Consider the following 23,631-nt stretch of genomic DNA (forward strand, 5'->3'; position numbering starts at 1 on the left):
AGATGTATCTTTCTGACAGAGACAAAAACTGGATTAGTCCATAGTAACCAATCACAGATCAGGAGTCCAAGTTTAACCATGTCTGGTTAAATAAAAGCTGGTCTGTGATTGGTTGCTGTAGGTAGATCACCGTTTCTATTCTCTGACAGATTGATAAGACTGGGCCGTTGAGTTGAGTCTGTTATACCATGGAACATGGATTATTTCCCTAATTGTTTACCAAAGAATTTTTATATGTAGAAGCTAAAAACACAAAATATAAACATTTTAATTGAATATTGTATTAATTTAAATTGAATGGTAATGAAATGCTTTTTAGTACCATGGATCTTATGATGAAATTCTTTGGATCAACTTTTCATCTGCCTCCATCTTTAGTCACTTGGTTATTTTTGGATATCACTAAGTTTTATAAAAAAAAAAAATCCCCATAAAATGGTTATTTCATAATTGTGATTTGTCTGGCAGGTTATAAAATGTAGAAGAGAGGTTTTGCTTGTTTACTGTGTGCTTAGTCTTTATTGAGGCAATAAGTAACTTATATTTGGATCATTGATAGCTAGTTTATGGCTATTCATTCCGTACATGTGTATGAACAGTTGAAGATCTATACTCAGGGTCAGGGTTTGAGGGGATTAAAAAATTGGTTCTAGTGATCCTTTGTCAGTCTACCAAAAACATCAAATCTGGCTGATACAGTCTTAAAGGGGTATATACTAAAGTTTACTCCAGTTGAAAGTTTTATTAATCCTCAGTATAGGGTTATTCAGTAGTTTCCCACATAATCTCTCAGCACTTATTGGTCCAAAATGTAATGTTTATAGCTTGTCACCTAAGAGAAAAGAACAGCCTGGAATAGATGTCAGCAATGTGTGATGAGTACTGTGCTATCCCCATGCTGCTGAACTTCCACTAACATATGCTGTGTTAAGAAGGTGCACATTGGGAGCAACATGTGACACAAAAAGTTACTTGTGCATCTTTTGGATGTAGGATTAGTATTGTACTGTTTCTTTGTGTCTAATACCCCTTTAATTATATGAACACTCAGTACAACACTAAAACTTATAGAAACAACTATGTTTCCTTTTACCGTTGTATGGAAAAACTGTAAACGGGTCATGCTGAAGAAATATGATAGCGGGTGGGAGTGAAGACTAAAAGCCACCATGATCAGTGGCTAACTACAGGAAAGCATTTCCCTTAGAGTACTACTGCAAAAGAAATGAAGCACGGCAGGGCTTCTATTAAAATGCATAGGCCGCTATTGATTTAATTCTGAGTCTTATAACCTCCTAGGGCAAAAAGCTGTGCTGTTCACACATCTCCACTACTACATGGTAGTCTGCAGTTGGGTCCCCATCTCTATTAGCTAAAAATGTCCTAGTTGAGCATGTGACAGGGGTTGATGGATGTACACAGCCCTCTAAACCGCTGCTAAAGCAATTTACTCATCTACTTACCAAAAACAATTTTTTGTAGGTACAAATGCTGTTAAAATAAACAGGAGGAAACTAATTAGGTAAACAATACAAAACGCTGAAAAGTAACTGATGTACATTACTACAGCTGAACCTTTTATTTAATGCACTGAAAACTGTTTTAATGAATATCATACAGGGTATGATTTCATCACACTAACCTTTCATAATGTTCTCCAGGTTACTTTCTGAAAAACGTCCTTTCAACCATCAAATAGCTTCCCATCAAAGAAAATCATTTCAAAACCTTTTGAAACCACTTTCGCTTCAAGCCTAAACTTAGAATACAGATGTAATATTTATACTCTCAAAAAGGGGCAGGCATGCAGGGAAATATCAGTCTTTGGTATATGAAAGCGCAGATTCTGTAAACATTATGACATTTCCACAGGTTGTTAATGCTCTAGCTATGGAAACACATTTGTAGTAGGAATTATCAGTTTCTAACAACAATGAACTTTAACCCTCCAAGATGACTTTTATAGGGGACATTATAAAAGGGTTAAGTAAGTAGTGAGTTTAATTTAACAACCTGCAGTTTCAATTTTCAAAATATTCCGGCAGACCAAATTATTTTTGGATTTCCTCTCCCCTCTTTCTGGCTGGGTAATTTTGATGGCTCATGTTAAATAGCAATAATGATGTTTGAATTGGAAGGGATTGGCCTTACGGTTCTCATTCTTCATACAGAGCTGTTTGTTTGTGTGTGGTTCACCACACTACATGGATAATTCTATCCAATCTGGGCTTTATTATAACCTTATAACTGCAGCGTTGCAGTACTTTTCTTGTTGTGTGTTCAGCATGGGATTCTTTTTCATGCCAACAGCATTTATAATGGAAATGAAAGAGCACTTTTTGTACTTTTTAAAGGATAGCCCTACATTTGTTTACTAAACTCTCATTTGAACAGTTAGTGGTACTTAAAATGAAAATATATACCATATATTCTAGCCTCTGTGGGTACAGACTGACTCCATAGATGCTGGAAGCAAAATAGCAATGACATCACTGGATTATTGTCTGTGTCTGAAGAAAAGCAAAAGATATAATGGTCAACAGTTTAACCATAGACCCTTTTTAAAGGCATTATTTTCCATTAAACATTTGCAATGTTCATTGTGTGCTAGTTGTATTAGTGAATGCAATTTTGTAGACTTACAATACTTGGTGTAGTTGGTAGAAATGGTTGTCCCAATTTATCCATATTCAATTATATCACAAAATGTACAGTTGTATATTGTTTATTTAATGTTGTACCTACAAGTTCCAATGGTCCCTTTAGTGGATTTATTGATGTATCAATTTGTAAGGCCAATTTTATTGCAACTCATTAGTGATTAGTGATTACAAAATGTGAGACTAAGCATATGCAATTGGGGACTCATTTAGATGGACCTATTTGATTGGCATTCGATTAAAGGGCCTTAACAGGGAGGTCTGCTTGAACAATCACTGCTGCCTTTACTTCAATCATTTGTTGGATAAACACCCTTGAGGATGTGCGGCTGCTAAACAAGAATTTTTAAATTGCTAAAATGATGTAGAAGTGGTGGCTTCAAATACGGTGAAAGAGTTTTGGCATGCACGGCATAAGGCTATCTTTCATATAAGATAGGGCCAGGGACTATTGATAGTATTCAGATTATTGGGCTGACTAGATGGGCCAAATGGTTCTTGTCTGCCGATACATTCTATGTTTCTATACAATCAGCTGACAAATGATCATGTGCTCATGGCTCCAGGCAAGGTGTAATAACAGACATTATCTCAGCTATAAACATTGTCTCATAAAGGATGATAATAAAATTAATAATAACAAAAACAACATCAACAACCTAATAGTAATACCTGTATTTTGTAGTACAACATGTCCAATGGATTTCCATGTCAGTAAAACAAAAGTTTACACATGAACAGTTTGTCACTACAAATGATCATTATTTTGAAGATCATCCAAAAACTAGTATTTCTTTGTGTATTTCCTCACATCTGCTCTTGACATATTTTCCTTGTTTAGTGGAGGCAATCCTGAGGATTACAGAATTTTTGTATGTTTGTGCTCATTAATTGAAATGTCCTGTGATCTTTTAGACTTGTGTTCTAAACTGACAGTTTCTTCTTCCGTCTCCACTTTATAACTTAACCTCATTGGCCGTAGTCAAACACACAGAGTGCGGTTTAGTTAGACTAATTTGTTGTAGTCATGGACCACCCAATTAGCCATGATACTTCCTGCTTGGAAGCAATCATGTTGAGAGCGGGCAGGAACCTAAATGATAATTAGGTAATAGCATTTAGGGCATTACATTGAGCCATTATTATTCTGCTTCTTTCCTTCTCTGAACACAGCTGAAACAATCGCATTCAGAGTAATGGAAGGGAGGTCATTCTCAAATAAGCATCAGAAGAGTGAAGCTTGCAGACCATTAGTTGGGGATCATTGCTCTTGCATGTTCTATAAGGCATTTCTCAAGGACAAATGCAATGACATCCTTATTGTTGTTTTTGTCTTTGTTATATTATTTTCAGCACGCCGGCTGTACATTTAGCACATTCATTGAAACTGTAGCAGGGATGGGTCTTATTTAGTGGTTCTGTTATCTGTAATTTGATCTAGATACATTTGTATGAAATGACTCCTGTAAATTTTCATCATGCCCACCCATTTCCATTGTGCCTTGCACTGGAGATTTTTGCCCATTAAACTCACACATTGCACTACATAATATTTTGTTTCTCTGGTTTGTCTTAAGCTTACACAGTTTTAAATTACCATTTATTTTACTTAACATGCGGGTCAAAGTCTTTTTTTAAAATAAGCTAAAAGTCATTGTTTCCTAGTTGTATGCTGTTACTGCTCAGATGTGACTGACAGAACTGAATGCATTACAGTAAAGCATATTCATTTTCATCTAGTACCCGTTTATTGCCTTGAGCACTGTAAATCTGTCAGCTCTTCACAATACTTTCACCTCTTTCTTCATTTGCTCCAGCTCCTAGTTTGACAACATTCCCCCTAGGCAGAATTCTAATCTGCTTCCAATTAGTTGCAAAATGTGACTGAAATTTCCACATTTTGACTGTAGTGTGCACACATCGAGTAAGAAATAATAACAGTGTGGATTTGGGGATTTTTTTTAATCAGATTTTTTTTTTCCATAGAAAACAATCATTTTCATGTTATTTTTTTATGCTTCCTTTTTATGGCTTCCTTCCTTGGTGTTGCATCTGCTCTTGCATGCTGACAAGACTTAAGATGATTTTGTACTGATCCAGCCTTCCAATCCCTATTTTAATTAAACTGTATCATTCATAAATAATTTAAATACATATCATTGAGCAGCATTACGGAATCTAAAGGATTCTTTTAGAAAAAGGGATTATTTAGTGTTATTGCCCCAGTGTTATGGGGACATCTTCAGAAGGTATAAAATCTCTCAAGTGTATACTTGAGATTATTGATATTTTGGAGGCTTTCAATCAATGGAAGTTTATATTATATATATATATATATATATATATATATATATATATATATATATATTTTTTTTTTTTTAAGATTTAAAATAACTATAATATACAAAAATGTCTATAGAATAGCTTTACACTTTAGTATTGTTATGGCTTATCATATCTATGTACACATTGCCCAAATCATTACATATAGGAGTGTTTTCTGTTGGCCAACACAATTATATGAGCATGTAAGAGCTGGTATATAGCATGTGGTGTGGATTGTTTCTAATACAAATGTAGGGCTTAAGTTGCATACTGAAGATTGGTATTCCAAGAATTACTTGACTAGGGAATGAATATCTATAGAAAGTTCACAATGAAATGAGTGTTGGATCAGTGTGGGTGAAGTCCATTAAATGTTAACACCGTCCCTCCAATTTTAACATAACAATATGAAGTGTTATGCTATTTGCCTATTAGTATGCTAGCAGCAGAAAATGATTTGTTGTGTGGAAAAAAAAGGCTGGGAAGAAGCTATGGCAATTTGTCATTCCCATGCCAACAGCATGCATTGAAGATAGCAAAGTTGGAGGCTTTCTATGTCCTCCACATTTAGTTAAACCCTTTTCAACCATCCCCTACTGTATCTTATGTTCAATATAGATATTTATATAACCTTCAGGTATCACAATATTGTCACCAAGTAAAGTGTATTATAAAAAGGTAGACAATGCCACAGATAGCAGTCAAATTTACCACTGTTACCAAGAGTAATGGATCGTGTCTACTAATTGTTTTAAGAGATTTGAGAATGGATAAACCCCTTTGATACCTGTTTGTGTATCTTGTAACCTAAGTCTTGTTGGCTGATAGACCTTGAATGTTTACTTTGACCACCATAAAAACTGTTTATTCTGACTGTGACAAGTGTAAATCCTCCTATGCTGTATTTACTGTAGTTACCCCAAGTTGGCCAAGTCAAGACTTGTCCTTCTAAACAAAGTCTGGTGAGAACAGGGGTTATCAGTGTTAATATGCAAGTGTTATCCTCTTGGTTTAGGATATAGTACTGTAAAGCTGAGTGCTAAATGTCGCTAGTAGTGGATTACTGGTACCGTACTGTAACATGAGAGAAAAAGATAAGGGTGCAAAGCACAAGTCCTGTGTAATAACAAAAATTTTAAAAATATGAAGGTAAGATGAAAACTCTAAATGGGGTTTCCCAATTCCAAAGTATATGCCATATCCATGGGAGGGGATAGCATACTGAGTGGGAACCATCTATGGGATCCCCATCGATTTCCACTGACCTGTTTGTTAACCCTATCCTTTGGACAGGGAGTTGGGAATATGAATGGACACTATAGACCTTTAGGTGGTCTTTTTATACCTATCCCTATATTCATTACTTGTGTAGAGAAAAGATTTCACCATTATGATGAGGATGCAGATTATTTATAGTGAGACCAGTGAGTCTATAGAACTCTCTGCCACAAGATGTTATTATTGTTGACTAATTGAACTAGTTAAAGAGAGGCCTGGATTCCCCCGCCCCGTTCTTGAAAACTATAATATTACAGGTTAGGGGTACTGGATTTGTAAAGGTGTCACATTCATTTATTCTGATAAATGAAATGGAGTGAGAATTTTTTTTTTCTCCCTAGTACAGGACAATTGGCATCTGCCTCATAAAGTTATGTTTTCTCTTTTGCCTTCCTCTGGATCAACACAGTAGGGCTATAGGTTGAACTTGATTATCTTTTTTCGACCTTATCCTCTATATAGCAATGTAAATGCACTTAAATTGAGATCATCTCACGATTGAGCTTCATAATGCTAACAGAGTCGATCCTAACTTTTTTCTAAATCAATAACAGTAGAGGAAATTTCAGTAATTTAATTAGTTATTTGAGATTGGATTTGCCATTTTTGACCTTGGGCTATGATAGCATTGCAGCTTAACTTCATTCACAGTCAATTGACAAGTATAATGTTGTTTTTGGAAAAAGAAGATATATTTTTACACAGAAGACTCTATTTATGTAGAGCATATTTTGTTCAAATGGAAACAATATGAGCTCATAAGGATAGTTGGCCTTGTAAGTGACATGATCCAGTCAAAGTTTTACTGCTTTCAGTACAAGAACAAAATAACAGTCTTGCAGATGTGATACAACTAATGGCTTACAAAAAGATGTTAAACAGCAAAAGATGATATTGTGACAACTGCTTGCGGTAAATAAACCTTTTTACAAAGTTATAAACATAACTAGTGACCAACATTAATTCTATTTTACATTGTCAGGACATGTAAAAGTCCTTCTGGTAACTACAATGATATATTGCTTATTATTTGTATATTGTGCCTCTCTTTTGCATAGTAAAATGAATATTATTCAAAATAAGGCCATTTCTTCCCTGTCATTTCCCTACTTCTAGAGTGTCATTGCTTTCTTTCTGGAAATAATAACAGATAGATTTTTTTACAGTTCAGGCAGATTGTCTGTTTTCCAATTTGCAATAATTGACAGAGCAACTCTCAGCACTTCAACGGTGCAAAGTACATATATTTTTTTTTACATTATTAATTCTGTATGGAAAAGCCACGGAGCTTCTGAGAAGCATTAATGCTTTTGTTGACAGCTTACAGTTTTATAAACTCTAAATGAGCTTATTGCCTTTTAACCGTCATGAGTGCTAAATAATAGAAAAACCTATGAGCCTTCAGATTGGAGAGTCGCCAACCACCTCCAAGAAGAGATGAAAAAAAAAATGAATAGTTTAATTGTAGAGTAAATCATTTGTTTACAGATTAGGATCTAGTTGGTAGCCAACTGCTATGGACAAAGGAGTTAAGAATAAGTGCTGAGCTACAGGAAATGAATGTCTGGCTATAGATTTTGTCACTGTTGTGGTACTGTGCCTTCTTTGCACGAGAGAGGTAGGGTAATGAATAGTGAGGACACTACTTCTAAGCCTTCTGTGTCTCTTAAAATAACAAAGGGGTTGGGGGTAGGGAAATGTGCTGGTTTGTTTATGCTGTCTGACTGGAACCAGATAAGCCCTGGTTACTCCCAGCAATTGCACTTTAGTTATTGGCAGGGTAACTTGCCTCCTTTAACTGTCTGAATTGAACTAAAACAAGAAAAGCAATAAAAAGGAATGCTTGTGAATTTGCACCAGCACAATAGTCTCTCTGACTCCTGCAATCTTGTCTGTTCCCAAAGAAGGGCAAATATAGCAGAGAAAAAGGGTCAATGTTCAGCTTTGGCTGAGTAACAAAATAAAACTTTTGACAAAATGTTGAGTAACAGGATGTGTCATATTTGTTTATTTACCTTGTGTCTATGGCAAAGTAAACTTTAAAGGGGTACCCCACTGGAAAACATTTTTTATTTATTTATCAACTGGTTCCAGGAAGTTAAACAGATTTATAAATTACTTCTATTTAAAAATCTTAACACTTTCAGTACTTATCAGCTGCTGTATGTTCCAGAGGAAATTCTTTTCTTTTGGAATTTCCTTTCTGTCTGACCACAGTGCTCTCTGCTGACACCTCTGTCCATTTTAGGAACTTTCCAGGAAAGGAGCAAATCCCCATAGCAAACCTCTCCTGCTCTGGACAGTTCCTAAAAGGGACAGAAGTATCAGTAGAGAGCACTGTGGTAAGACAGAAAGGAAATTCAAAAAGACAAGAACTTTCTATGGAACATAAAACAGCTGATATGTACTGGAAGGGTTAAGATTTTTAAATAGAAGTAATTTACAAATATGTTTAACTTTCTGGCACCAGTTGATTTAAAAAAATGCTTTCCAGTTGCACACCCCTTTAAAGCTTAAGATATCTTTTGTTCTCTGAAGACAAATGCTACCATCCTTTATTGGCTTAGAGGTTGAAATACATGTTTTTGGGAAATTCAATCTTTTTTATGGTTATGAGAAGTAACATGCAGAGAATACATATTATAATCTTATTGTATATTTCAGGGGATTCATTGGGTCAGCACTGTTCTTTAGTGCTGTCATGTACACCATGATGGGAATCTAACATATCATCATAAGGAGGGGAGTGGATTTAGTTTACTGGGATCAGATATATTTTGTTTTTCTTTCATTGAGTATTTTAAAGGTGGTCATAAGACATGTTCAATTCGTTTTTTAAGAAATTGACTTTTCATTTATTTTTCATCAATCCATAATAAATGAGGTAAAAAAATGACAAAACAAAATATGTGCTTATCATAAAGAAACTAAACTTAATGAATGAATGAATGAGGTAAAAAAAAAAAAGAAAAGAAAACAATGGAACAAACAAAATGCACCTAACTTGACTAAACTAAATGAAAAGAACTACATTTTTACATTTTGCACATGTCTAGTGGCCATGTATTTTATAACTGTTGGAAGAACTGTAATTTTTTTGGCCAACAATTTTCTATCTCAACCTCATGGCTGAACTTCCATATGTTTTACATAGAAATGGAAGGCTTAGTCCACAGCAAGACAGCTCTGGTGGCTTATCCCCTCCCCCTAGATCAATAGTGTCAGGTGGTGAAACTCCAACATAACCAATCTTTTCCTCTATTAATATCACCTGTTGGAGGAGAGTTAGGAGGTCACCATACTTTTTGACAGTTGTCCAAACCCACCTAAGGAAGTGGGTTTGACCGACTTTAGTCTAATGTGTATGGGCCTTTTTCTTTTCTTTTTCTTCTTCTTCCTTCTTCTTCTTCTTTCGTCTTCTTCTTCTCTTCTTTCTTTTTCTTCTTCTTTCTTCTTAATTTTTTAAGTGCCTTATCTTTAGAAAGCATGTCTGCAGGAGTGGTAAATTGGTGGGCTATGGCACTACAATGTTCTGAGACTATTTTCATTGTGTAAATGTGCCTTTTCCCAGAATCACAGAGGGGTACTCAAATAAGGTGGTTTGGTTATGTTTGTTTACTCAATTTACTCAGTTCAATTTAAAATATTTAATATTTCCCCAAACTCTCCAATGTCAAATACTGGTAGGGGTTTCTTAGAACTATTTTAGGAATAGGGTGGATTCCTTGTTTCAGTGCTTGAAATACTATGGCAAGTTTTAAGCTCCCTTTTTTATTAATATTCTTTATGATTCAAGCTTGTAAAACAGAGTATTGGAAGCTAATTTCCAGGATCTCAAGGGCTTTTGGCTGTGGTCCATAATTGATATGTTCACGTAGCTGTTGTCTGACTACTCATAATTAGACAGCAATTTTATCCTACAGCTAAATCTCTGCTGCTTATAAATCATACTTCATAAACTAGAGCATCTTGCATTCAGCTTTTCTTTCTTAACTTTTCTCCAAATGCCCTTTTTTTTTTTTTTTTGCTTAACAAATTGTATATTTAGGAAAAAAGCTGAAAGCCAGAGGCATCTCATGATTCTGTCATTTTGAATCACCAGTATTTTTTATAATCTTCAGGAGACCAATATGATGTGTTCTACCTTTTCTCCTTCCAGCTTGTGTGATAAAATAATTAGCATATCCCCTGACAAATATGTGGCTTAGGAACAGTTTGTTCCACATGTCTTTTAAACCATAATTCCTTCAATGGCTTGTAATGTTCCTGCCAGTTAATTACTTGATCTTTCATGTGTCACATGCATTGGTTCTGCTAGTTTTCATAGTTTTTCCTGTTTTACCATATGAAAGCTATATATCCTATCTGACCTCTGCAAGTCACTGACACATCTTTACTGCTCAGGAGTCTACTTTAGGATATTTTACATTTTATATGGTTCAATAGATAAAGAAGTGGTTAAGATAACAACTTGTATTCCTCCAAAGATATTCACTGGTATGTAACTGTTTTCCCTACAACCTTTTATCTCTTTATCTAACTCTTTGTATACATAATACTCTGATACTCTAGAATTAGTGACTAGTAAAAGAAGATCTAGTGTCCAACTCTTGCTAAATAGAATGGTATGGAACTTTTGGATGGCTTGTAAAAAAAACCAAAAAAAAAACAGTCCTTGATATCCAGATTAATAATAGAACTCAATGAAAATCAGAAACATATAATATTGTGATTTAACACATGATAATATGGCTAGAACAAATTAATTTAGTAAGAAATAAAGTAAAATGTCTAAAAAAAAGGAGCATAAAAAACATAGGCAGTAGATTCACAATGAAACTCATATCTAGTTGCCCCTTGTAATCCACATTGTTTTTAATAAGTTTATTGGTAATAAAGATGCTCATACTTGGAAGCAATGAAAGGCCCCCATACACATTACATGTTCAGTCGGTCAACTCTAAAAAATCAGGTTCTGTTGACTTTTCACTAATATATATGGAGTTTTAATGTTTAAAGTGGCAAACCACATTAGATGAAAGTTGAGTGAACCCAGTTGGTTGGACCTAGCCAACTATCTAATGTGAATTGAGGTTTTATGACCCTCCTGTTATAGTAGATCATGGTGGAAAGAGGAACCTAGCATATTCAATTTCAACAAGCTTGATCCTTTTGTTCTCATGGGAGATAAGTGGTGCAAAGGGTGTCTGGCAGTAGTTTATTCCCTTCTTCCCATTGAAAACACATGAATGCTCAGCCAAGCATACAAGTGTATGGGAAGGTTGAAAAGAGTATTTGTTGGCTGAATGAGTGTTCGGTCATCAACTATCTAAAGTGTATGTCTTCTTTTACCCTGTTTCAAAACATGTAGAGCATACACAAGTGAAAGACTGAGAATATTTACACAGTGATAAGAAGATAGAAATGGTGAAGGTAACTCCAATTGATCATCCTATATTTTGTGGCTCATTAAAAGTGAATGTGTCACCTAGTTTTTTTTTTTTGTTCTTTTTTTTTTTATCATTAGAGTCAGGTACAGAAACATGTCTTTTTTTTCTACTCTGTTTCTAATTTCTGATTGCTATTTTTTTTATTTTTAGTACATTATTGTAAGAAAGCCATCTTGATTGATTTGTTTTGAACATCATTTAGAGAAATGCTTTACGGAAAGCCCCTTGAATGTAGACATAATGAACATCTCCAGGCCCTATTCTTTGTATGGGACATGTTTGTAGGCCTTCTTTATAACCTGGGCAGAGGTCATTCTACAAGAGAGAGAAAGCTGATCTCCTATTGTCTTCCCTATCTACAGATCCCTTTCCAGCAGCCACCTTATCATCATCACAGGCACAACAGGAATATCTTATTATGAATTAGCTATTTGCTTTGTATTGGTACACTTTTATGCTGTAACATGAATTAACATTAATTTATGTTACAAGCAACATAAAATGAAAAACTAGAGGAAAAAAAACTCTTAAAAAATATGTTTCACTGAAACCACATTCACAATTTGCATCCTTTATCTTATATACAGTGCCTTTAAACCAATCGCACTATAAAGAAAATAACAAAAAATCATAATAATAATAAATACTAAAAACTAGATTTAAACAATAGGCAATTTTCTGATGAAACATTCCCTGTAAGATGAGTGTTGCCCTATCCTCTGAACTGGACTTAGCCTATCATAAGGGTCTCTGTATAAAAATGTCTACTAGCAGTTTTTTAAGAATAGTTCTTTATAGTTATAATGAATCCCAAAGATACCAAATTTTGAAAATCTCATGTGTTTTCATATCTAAGTATAATATAATAAAATTACATCTATGTTAAAGCCAATTGACAAACACAGAACATTTGCTTTCAGCTCATTCAGGATCCTTTTATATTGGACAAGTTGGAACTAAACCACATTCCCAATTTGCACTTTAGAGAAAGGCTTCTTTCTTTTGAAAGAGAACTATTTGTAAGTCCATGCTCTAGCATAGTGTTTCCCAACCCGGGTGCCTCTAGCTGGCAATTGTAGTTTTGCATCCACTGGAGGTACCCCAGTGTGCAATCCTGCTCTAGTAACTACTCAGTAAACACTTAGATGTATATGCAGCCTTGATGTCGACAATCCTCTGATTAATATCTCTAGCTAGGCTGCTGCTTTACAGCAAGCATGAACACCTGGCAGACATCAAGTAAAAATAACACTGCAAGACTGTAAAGAGTCTTTTTCTTACTTTGCTTGATTTGTCACATTGCCACTAGCAGCTGTTAGACCAGTGTATATTTTCCACTGTAGATAATTGCCTTGCCTGTCCTCCTAGCATTGTTACAGCTGGGTAGATTGAAGGAAAAAAAAAGAAAAAAGTCAATACATGGTCCTTGCGAGTCACCTAATTTTCAATAATTGCAGTTATGTTAGATACATAGGGCTCATCTTGTCTATTATCATTTTATATTGATTCAATGTACCTTTATGTGTGTTTGTAAGGTGTACTGCATATATAATATTGTATTCATGTAGTAAAATAAAATCAGGCGGCACTCACCACTGTTTCCAACATGCTTTATTTTGTCAATCCATTTCAGTAGGTGTACAGTTGGTGCTTTCCCAAGAAGGAGCAACAATTGTTCCTTCTTGTGAAAGCACCCGCTGTACCCCTACTTGAACTGGATTGACAGAATAAAGCTCATTGGAAGCACGGGGGTGGGTGCCGCTTGATTCTATTCTACTATTTTCATACTTTCAAAGACTGTTTTTATAAGGGTTGAGCACCTCCTGTCAGCACTTATCAACAAGTTGACTGTGTTCCATTAGCATTTGCTTCAATGTGATCTTTATTTGGCAGTCCATGAGTTATAGCGATGCCAGCTGAGTTCTCTTTTTTTAGGATAATATTTTATAAACTATGTGTATTGGTACATGTGCATAAATAGATATACGTCATTTCTAGCCTTGGTAGATTTTCCATCCAAGACAAAAATAATTTTGTTCTTATAGATCAGTTGTCTTCAAATGTGGCCCTCCAGATGATGCAAAACTACAACTTACAGCGTGGCTGGACAGCCAACAGCTGTCCGGGCATGCTGGAAGTTGTAGTTTTGCAACATCTGGAGGTCTACAGTTTGGAGACCATTGCTTTAGATAAACAGATCAATGTCATGAGAGCAAGATGTCTCTTATATAGTCCATATGTTGTAAGTTTCTCTGTCCATCTTAAATGGAGGGATCTCCATCCTTTTAGGATTACGGGAAGATTTTCATAATCACACACCACGCCGATAAAAGCATCCATTTTCTTTATTAGCATACTGCAGTTATTCCATTTGCTTTATAGGAGCTGTTGTCTGGAAAGTTTTCTGGTAAGAGGGATTACAGCCCTCCCTGTCAGTCTGACACTTTCAACAGCAGGCTTTCCTGCCCTAGTTCTCAGTAACTGCTCATTAAATTATTCTCTGCAGGGAATGCTACTTCTCCGCACCTTTCTTCTTTACTATCAAAGCTAAGCCAAGGTCATTGCATCCATAATTTTCAGGCAAAACTGAGGATAGACAACACGGTTACAAAGTCAATGGCTTTACCAACATATTCTCAGTAAAAAAAACACAATCAACATTTTTTGTAAAAAATTCCATGCCATTTAATGCAATACATTGGAAATTATATTAAATATTTACAGTTTATTATGTGCAGTCAATAAATAATAAAGCTCAACTTTTTTTTTTTTTTTTTTTTTTTTCTTACCAGGTTGATCCCCTGTTTACAGTGCCTGCCCCTCCACCACCACCACCACCAGTTTCTAACAACATCTCAACATCTCCAATTCTGCCATCATATTTTTCACCATCTTCAACTATCGCTGCACCCGTGGAGCAGCTTTTAGTAAGGACTCGCTCAGTTGGTGTAAACACATGTGAAGTTGGAGTAGTAACGGAACCAGAATGCCTTGGACCTTGTGAACCTGGCACCAGTGTCAACTTGGAAGGGATTGTCTGGCATGAAACCGAAGAAGGTAGGTGTGAACTGGTATAACTTGAGAAAATGTTTTGATTGAAGGGGTTCAATTGTAGGTTCTTTAAGAGTCATTGGACATGATGTGGCAAATGTATTTTAAGGTGCCAACAAACATAGATGTCAGTTTAAACTTTCGGCCACACAATGCTGTGATGATTGATTCATTCAAGTTTCAGAGGGGTCTTGGTGTTTTTCTTGAAAAAATCTAATATTACATCTTTTGAGTACTAGATTTCTGGAATTGAAGTGTTGATCCAGGTATTATTTTAACTACATAGTAAATAGAAAATAGAGTCCTAATCTCGCCCATCAGATGTGTGTCTATAGCCTCACAGTTTATTACAATCCCTTAAAAGAATTCCACAACCAAGACAACACACAACCGTGCCCCAGGAATGTCAGCTTAATCGGACATATTTTGATTGCATGTGCACTCTTGAACACGGCGCATGCACTTGAAACACGCCCGATTAGGCTGACAATCGTGGGGCATGGTGGTGTGTTGTCTTAGTTGTGGAATTGTTTTAACGAATTGAATTTTTCCTTGTCCTTTATTCTTCTAACTTCCATATTTGCAGTCAGGGAAATTTTTTCCCCCTAGAAAAGGCACTTTACATAAACATTATAAGTTTTTTTTTCTTTTTTTTTTTTGCTTTCCTCTGCATCAACACAGTAGAGTTATGGATTTAACTTGTTGTTTTTTTCTACTTCTTATCAACTATGGCCCAATCTAACTGTTTATTACATTGATAGTTTTTATTGATATGATAACATTTGTGCTCGTCTTTAATGGAACTCTTCCTACCTTGTCTCTGGCCTCTCCTGCGGAGGGCCCTGTTGATTTATGCTCAGGTAGTTTGCTGACTCTAACTTTTCAGACGTGATTAGAATTTTTACAGAATGAAGCAATCTTTGGAATATTGATTTTGGCCTCTGATTTAATATCTTTCTAAGGTTTAATTCACCAAGTGTTTAAGAAATACCTGTTTGTGTATTCAGTAAGCAAAACCCCGGTGCCAGTGTGTCATTTTAAGCATCTTGTGAAATAGATAAAAGAGCTTTCAAGTTATACTTTGCCTCAAAATGCAATTTAGATATTAAAATGGATTTTGTTATGACTGCTTGTATTGCATATTTTATTCAAGCTACAATTTAATGCATGGATTTCTGGATGCAGATTTGTTAAGACTTGATATATGAATGTAAAATTAATATTCCGCTATAACTTGATTTTTTTCCACAGGTGACAGATGGATGTTATTAAAATGCACCTGTCACCTATATGCAGCGGAAACATGATTTTTTTTTTTACGGTTTGAAGCAATGTAACTATACTATAGCAATCAATTAGCTGGAAACTAATGGTGAATACACATTGCCCTTGACATGCTTAAGTTTTTGCTATAATAACTATAGTAAATAGTTAGCTACTTTCTTACAAGACTAAGAAGAACTTTAAACAATGAACTTATGAGTTATGATGCTAAGACTTTGCATTGCTTTATTGCCCCTGTAATTTGTTATAGTCCTTGTAGAATATTTGTTGGTTGGATTTCATCCTACTGGCTGAAAGGATACCCCCAAGTAATGTTTTATTATTAAAAGATGGTATTATCAATTTGAAGGTTCCAGAGTTGCTGTAATGGGAAATGATTGAATACTGGAGAATAAAATATTGAGCAAAAAGTTTTTTTTTAGCTCACCTGTGCAAGCTTTGCGGATTACATAGGACACCGCCAACATAGCAACATACAAAAAAAAAATGGTATATATATGTATAAACATATAATAAAAAAAAGGTTAGTCCAGTGCAGAAAGTTACAATAAAAGTTTATTTGTACATTTTTAAAATCCACTTACATGCAGAAAAACATATTCAAATGCATTCTGGGTTGTACATGAAGCCCTTCCTCACAGAAACTATGACAAAAGGCTGTATGTAAAGCCTTAAAGGGGTACTCTGCCCCTAGACATTTTATCCCCTAACCAAAGGATAGCTGCTGGGGACCCCCGGGATCTCGGCTGCAGCACCCAACTCAACGGCTTCCAGCAACGCTGGAGGCTTCGGATCCCTACCACGCGAGCGAAAAAGCGTGACGTCACGGCTCCACCCCATGTGACATTACGCCTCGCCCCTCAATGCAAGTCTATGGGAGGGGGCATGACGGCCCCGTGAACGACAGTAAACAGACCCGGAGCGAAAACGCTCCGGGGACTGATTTTAACGGGGTGCAGCGTGCAAGATCACGGGGGTCACCAGCGGCGGGACCCCCACGATCAGGCATCTTATCCCCTTTCCTTTGGATAGGGGATAAGATGCCTAAGCACCAGAGTACCCCTTTAAATGCAGTAGAATGTTTTTATTTCGTCATAATAGATTTTAATATGCTAAAATAAACTTTTAAAATATTAATATGGGACCATTTTTCACTGCACTAATCTTTTTTCAATAAAACCAAAAATAGCTATTTTTCTTACTAGTTTCTTAATGCTCTGTTTTACCCATCAAAGGTAAAAACAACCATGAAAGTATTATAAGAACAGTAAATATGGTATGAACAGAGGCAGGGGGGAAAGTGTTAACTTCAATAAATATCTTTCTGTAGGACTGTAAACAATGTTTGTAGCATACCCACTGTCTTGCTTATAGCTGAAATGTCACAGACATAGCCGAGGGAAAATGTATACCTATTTTTTTGTTAGCATAAAATTGATGCTTTTTGTAGAATTGTAAGGGCTTGTATTAACAGTTTTTCCTTTTCCAAATTAATTAAAAAGTGACAATTGCAGCCATGTTCTGCTCATCACTTTGATGTATCTACATGACATGTCAGCTAATATAGGGATCTGACCTTTCTGCTGCTTCTGTTGTCTCATGCTAGCTAAGCAGGACTGTGATAAGATGTTGTTTGCCATAGTGAAGAATAAGCAGGTTAGCTTTTTGAGCAGTTGTTCCAGTTGAATAAACTAAACTTCTGACCTTAGTTGAATTTAAAAAATGTGCATGTTGTTTGCTGGACCATTTCTATTTACAGATGTGCCAGAAGCAAATACTCATTGTGCTTTGTAGTCTGCAATTTAATAACAGTGAAACGTCTGAGGCACAGAAGAATTTCCTATGTTGCTGTAATTATAGCATTTCAGCAGTGGGATGAGGACACACTGAGACTTGGTGCTTTTAATAGGGTAGAACAGGAGCTCTTAACCTATAGGCCTGCATGTAGATTCCAGGCCATATACGGGATGGGCTTGGATATATCCTTTGTCTACCAACAGGTATAGTCCATACAACTTGGATGAACAGACTATGACTAAGGACACATCGTCCAAAACTTGTCAGTCCTTTTTTGAGGATCTGTTGTATTGTTTTTTATTATTGTATGTTTTAATAATTTTTTTCACATTTTTGACTGTTTCCTTGTGATCTTCTTGGATGAATTGTGTTATAGTTAAAAGGGCTTTGACCATGAACAGCATCTATCACCTATCCAGAGTGAGGTCCCCACTGATTACAAATGTGTTTAAGAGTCTTCTATTTGTACAGGACCCATTCCATTAGCTGTGGAGACTGTTGGAAATAACCAAGTATGGTGTTTCATCATCTCTGTCAGTCCCATACATAATTAACATAGAGGTAGTGCACATGCATGAACACTACTCCATTCAAACATCTAACTCAGGACAGTAGGAATTCCAATGAGAGGACCTATAGCAATCATATATTAAAGGGTTGGTGATAAATAGCATGAAGTAACCCAAAATATTGAGCTATATCCCATCAGAGTTGCTTAATACTACTCAAGGAGGCAAGGGTTATCCTGTCCTTCTCATTCCTCATAAGAAAGGGAAGTATAAAATTTATATCTATAAATTGAAGATGATAAACTAAACACATCTGTTTCACCATGGTGTTTGTTTCTTGATTCCTGAATATTTTTTCAGGGGACAATAAAGTTTTCAAATACAATTTAAAAAGAATATATTTATGCCTTTGTATGATGCACATACCAGAAATGAGTACCAAAATATTAGATCATGTTGGTGTATTTTTGTATTTTCTATAACATCTGGAGACAGGACTATCTATTTGGCACAAAGATCAATGATGCCACTTTCAAGCCCCATCTGTGCTGCACTTACCATACGGTGGAGAGCTTCAATTACTTTCCATCCCTCCACAATCTATTTTAAATGCTCGGAGCTTTGAAATGCAAAGAATGATTATAGGATCGAAGTGAAACTGGTTGTTAAATGACAAAAAAGTTGTTTTAGTCTCCAAATGTAGTTAGTTGTTGCAGTCATCTCTGTAATTCCGATGGCTTGCTATTTCACATTGGGCTTTTGAAATGAAACACCCCTTTTACTCTAGAGGGTAAGAAAAAAAAAACATGGAAGAAATGTAAACTTTTTCATCTCCTATACAAAAATTGTCTGAGGATGTTTTGGGTTTCCTTCCTTTTTGATCTACCCTGTTTAAAAAGTTCATTGCCACGAGAAAATATTGTGTAAAATTGCTCACAGATGCCTCAAAGAATTTCCATAACATTTGTGCTGTAACATTTGGGGCACACATGGCATGGTAGAAATTCATGTAGTCAGATTTCCTGGGATTGGCTTACTCCCACCTGGCTTTTCATGTTATGCTCATTATTCTCTAATACATTCTTATCCTGGTTGTTGTTGATCGTTTTTAGCTCATTGGTTTGCTATCCAATCTAAAATCAAACACAATGCAATTCAGCAATAGCCCTGCTATTAACAAACCCTTCTGTTTTATTTCTTCTTTCTACAAGCCTTTGAGCACTGAATTGGTTATATGAGCTCTGATCACCATAGATGTTAACTGCTGTTGTGCCTATTCCACTTCATCTGTGTAAAACCAATTGCACTGTTTGAAGTTATGTAAATGAGTTGTTTACTGCTAATTAAAATGTGTCTGAATTTGGGCCAAGGGGATCCTAAACCATATGATTGCTCAGAGCTGTGCTTCAATTGCCTGTTTACAGTTACTGGGAACACGGAATTGTTCAGCTTCAGAAACACTACACTAAAATAAAACACTACATTTCGAGGTTTCGTTGACCTCTACTAAATCCAGAGCTTGCTTCTGTCAGAAACGTGAGCCTGGGAATCGAATACTCTGGAGGTACTTCCTATTAAATGAGACCTGTTACTCAACTTGTCACACACTGCTGTATTTTCTCATTTCCCTTCAGGGAGATAAAGAAGCATATGTTTAGAGCTGCATCAGTATATTTTTCAAGAGAAATGTCTACACAATAGCCAAGTATTATAAATAGATACCTACTGTGGCTGTAATTTTTTTTAGTATGTGTTTACAGTTATCTTTAGGAGCAGATGAGATATATTTACTGGTCCACCGTGGCATGAACCTGTATGCACAGAAGATTTTATTTTGTTTGCAATACATTTTTTATAGATTTTTTTAAAATGACAATAAGAAAAATATCAAGTAAAACATAATATTCAACAAAAGGTTTACATGGATATTCCAGGGATTATTTTTATGTGTAATTATGCTTAGGCTGGGTTAAAAAAAAAAATACTTACCTTCCCTGCTTACGACTGTTTTGAAGGTGCCCAGTCCCAGTATTTAGCACTATTTGGTGTCGATGTTGGCAAAGGGAAGTGGCAACTCATTTGTGGACACCACTGAAGACAATGATTTTCTGAGTGGTCACTTCCCTATACAAACACTAAAACCAGGAATTGTTGAGCATTGGGATCAGACATCATCAGAATTGCAGGAGACGGGAAGATATGTACAGTTTCTTTTCTTTTTAACACGAGCCTGAACATAATGAAATATAAAAAATAGTCCCCATAAGTCCCCAGTTTTTTTTTCTTGTGTTTTTTTGGAAAACTGCCACTGCAGTAGATCTAGTAGGAAGGAGAAGTATAAGTCCCTCCTTTATATTTACCATTCTTTTAGAATACACTAATGGCTTTAGCTCAAAAACTGCAGTGGCAGCTTTCCAAATAAAAACACCAGAATAAAACCTGTGTGGAAACCTAGCCAAATACTAATATTGAAAAAAATAACTATGGTTTAAGCTTGTAATATACATTGGTTTAAAGTTGGCAGATCCCAGATCCCACTGTTTTTAGATACATCAGTGGACCAACAATCCAAAGTCAGCAGACACCCTCAGGCATTTGTTCTCATGAGCAAAATTAATTGAACCAATTTTTATTTTCTAATTTGTTCTATTGTATTCCCAAAGGTGTCTGGCACCAGAGGTGTCTGGCAGGTGTTCACCTCACTAGAAATAAAATGCACATATGGCAGAGTTATGTAATTATTTGAGAACTGTTTTTAAACAAAATAGGGATAAATTCCAGGAGAACAGAAGCCTTTCAAACTTTTTCTATATCTTTTTCTTTATTGTTCTTTCTTTTTGGGGTCATAGTAAGTTTCCGTAAGACAACATCAACTATGATATTCAGTAAACCATATGCTTAAAATATTTGTGATTTTCTTGTGGCTTTTCCTTTAAGCCATGCTATTTATGTTGTTCCTACTTTTCCTTTCTGCTACAATGATCCATCCTTCATATGGCCATATGTTGCTGGGAAGTACATTTTTCATTGCTGCAGTCAGAGCTTTGTTACAACTGGTGGTTTAGATTTAATGATTATGAAATTACATATGAAAACCATTAAGGGAGACTTGAGTACTTAGAACATGAGTATATTATTTTGAAATATCATACAGCGTATTATAAAATCAATATAAGCGAGCCAACTTAAACTTTGTTCTCCCCATCCTGGTTGCGGAAATTGCTTTTGAGATGTTGTTTATAGGTTATATCTCTAAGAGCTTTAATGTCATATTTAGTGAAAATATATGGAGTAATTTGAAGATGTTATGTGAATAGATGGCAATTGTGAACAATGGAATCAGTTTTATACAAGCCCTGCAGAAGGCTGAATGGAAGTATAGCTTTGCTACTCTAGCAGATGGAAGGAGGTCTGGTGTACTGGGTTCTATATGGAAAATACTTATTGACATTTACCCATTATGTTTCTTTCTAAAGAAGGGAAAAGTAAACTCTTGAAATGCATACATTTTAGGCCCTGCTAGGTGAGTTAGAGAGGGATGTTTGAGACGATGGGTCACCAATGTCCGAATGCCTGTGGTTATGGCGTAAGTTTTTGAGGACTCTTGAAGTGCTTGTTTGCTTAAGGGTTGATTAAGGGGGGGGGGGTACCTCGTCCCATTGCAACCATGAAGCTCCCTTGACTTTAATAGGAGATTTGCTCCCTTGACTTTACTAGGAGATTTGCTAGGAGAGTTTCCCCCACCCTCATTGAAGTTAATAGGAGCAAGGGTTTGAGCTGAAAACTACATTTTGTTTCCCAAGGAAACTAGACATTTCTGCATCAAAAACAGCACTTCCTCCTTAAACTATCATTTTTTTTTATTTCATGACTTTAAGCTTCTTGGTTATCTCCCTGCTTGGACCTCCGGTAATCATCTGTAATCTGCAGGCAGACCTGGGTTCAATTTCCCTACAGCTTCCCCACCACAGGAGAGATTAGGCATTACAAGGTGCCCTTGAAACCAAGAAACTGTCCATGTAATGCATAGTTATGTCAAGTCAACTAGGGAGAGTGACACTTGAGAATAAGGTGGCTCTCCTGTCTATTTACTTGGAATGTGATATATTTTTTTTTTATATTATTGTTGTTATTTTATTTAGTGTATATAAATAAATAAAACCATAATTAAATAAATAGATTAATACAAATCCACTCTTGAACTCTAATCTAAGTACTAGTAAAATATAATTCTTGGTACATAATTTTTTTTTTCTTTTTGGAGAACTCTCATAAAAGATTCAACTATGCTTTTCTCTTACAAGCAAAATAATACAACAAAGAAGGAGTGCAGTTACCCAACCAATGGTTCGAGCTGTTCCCTGGCTCAGATTGAATTATAGTATGTCTGATAATTTGTGCGTTTGAAAACTGTTCAGCAGGCAGCCATTTTTCACTTTGCAGCCTTTGTGTGCTGAACAAGCTGTCAGCATGCCACATACTTTTCACATCCACAGATTGACAGTCCTCTTCACTCAGCACACCCTGTTTCTGTTATTGGAGTTGGAGGAAAGCGAGCAAAAGAAAAGTGTCAACTTTGTTTTTGTGTCAATTTTGCGACCAGCTGAGACAATGTTATATTATCTGAGGTCACAGGGGCAAAATAACAAAACCTGCACCACTGATTCTTGATGTTTTTTTTTTTTTTTTTTTTTAACCTATATGCAGGAGAGCTGGTATGACATAATGGTGTAAACGTAAAACATTAGCTGGTATTGTACTTGGGGAGGGGGGGGTAAACATATGTACACAAATGGAAATGCTTGAAATGCTGCACAGCCTTTTCTCCATTGTTAATGTTATAACATTTGTGACAGTATTACAGTGTCTTACCATAATATTTAATTTTCACTAAGAATACCTAGTATACAATACCTGATGGGTTTAAATAATGTCTTATATTTGCATCATGGTAATAGATATTCGTTTGCATTTATTTGTTTGCATTTCTTTTATAATCTGCCATTTGGAATGTAATGTTCACTGGGATCTACCAACGTTTCCAGTGTTTTAGGGGAACCCATATGACCGGATCATTCCGATTATTTGTCATAGTGTAAAATATATTATGAAATCACTATAAAGCAGAACTGATATAGAGGGAAAACCTCTTTATAAGACCCATACATCAGGATAGTCTATATTTAGTAGATGTCACTGCATAGATTTAGATGTTCAGATAAAACATTCTAAAAGGAACAGTCCAGTTTAATAAAATGTATCTCAATAGTATCCCAA

At 35.7% G+C, this 23,631-nt stretch overlaps 1 protein-coding gene across 4 annotated transcripts in view; it reads left to right on the forward strand.

Annotated features, from left to right (window-relative positions):
- The window catches only part of ZNF608 (zinc finger protein 608), a 75,068-nt gene that overhangs the window by 10,393 nt on the left and 41,044 nt on the right, over nucleotides 1-23,631 (forward strand). For all 4 annotated transcript variants that reach the window (XM_056537333.1, XM_056537335.1, XM_056537334.1 and 1 more), the window contains one exon: nucleotides 14,506-14,770. In XM_056537333.1, coding sequence (XP_056393308.1) covers nucleotides 14,506-14,770 — 265 coding nt within the window. The remainder of the gene's footprint in view (nucleotides 1-14,505; nucleotides 14,771-23,631) is intronic.

The sequence above is a fragment of the Hyla sarda genome, chromosome 1 (genome assembly GCF_029499605.1).
Source record: "Hyla sarda isolate aHylSar1 chromosome 1, aHylSar1.hap1, whole genome shotgun sequence".
Taxonomy (NCBI): domain Eukaryota; kingdom Metazoa; phylum Chordata; class Amphibia; order Anura; family Hylidae; genus Hyla; species Hyla sarda.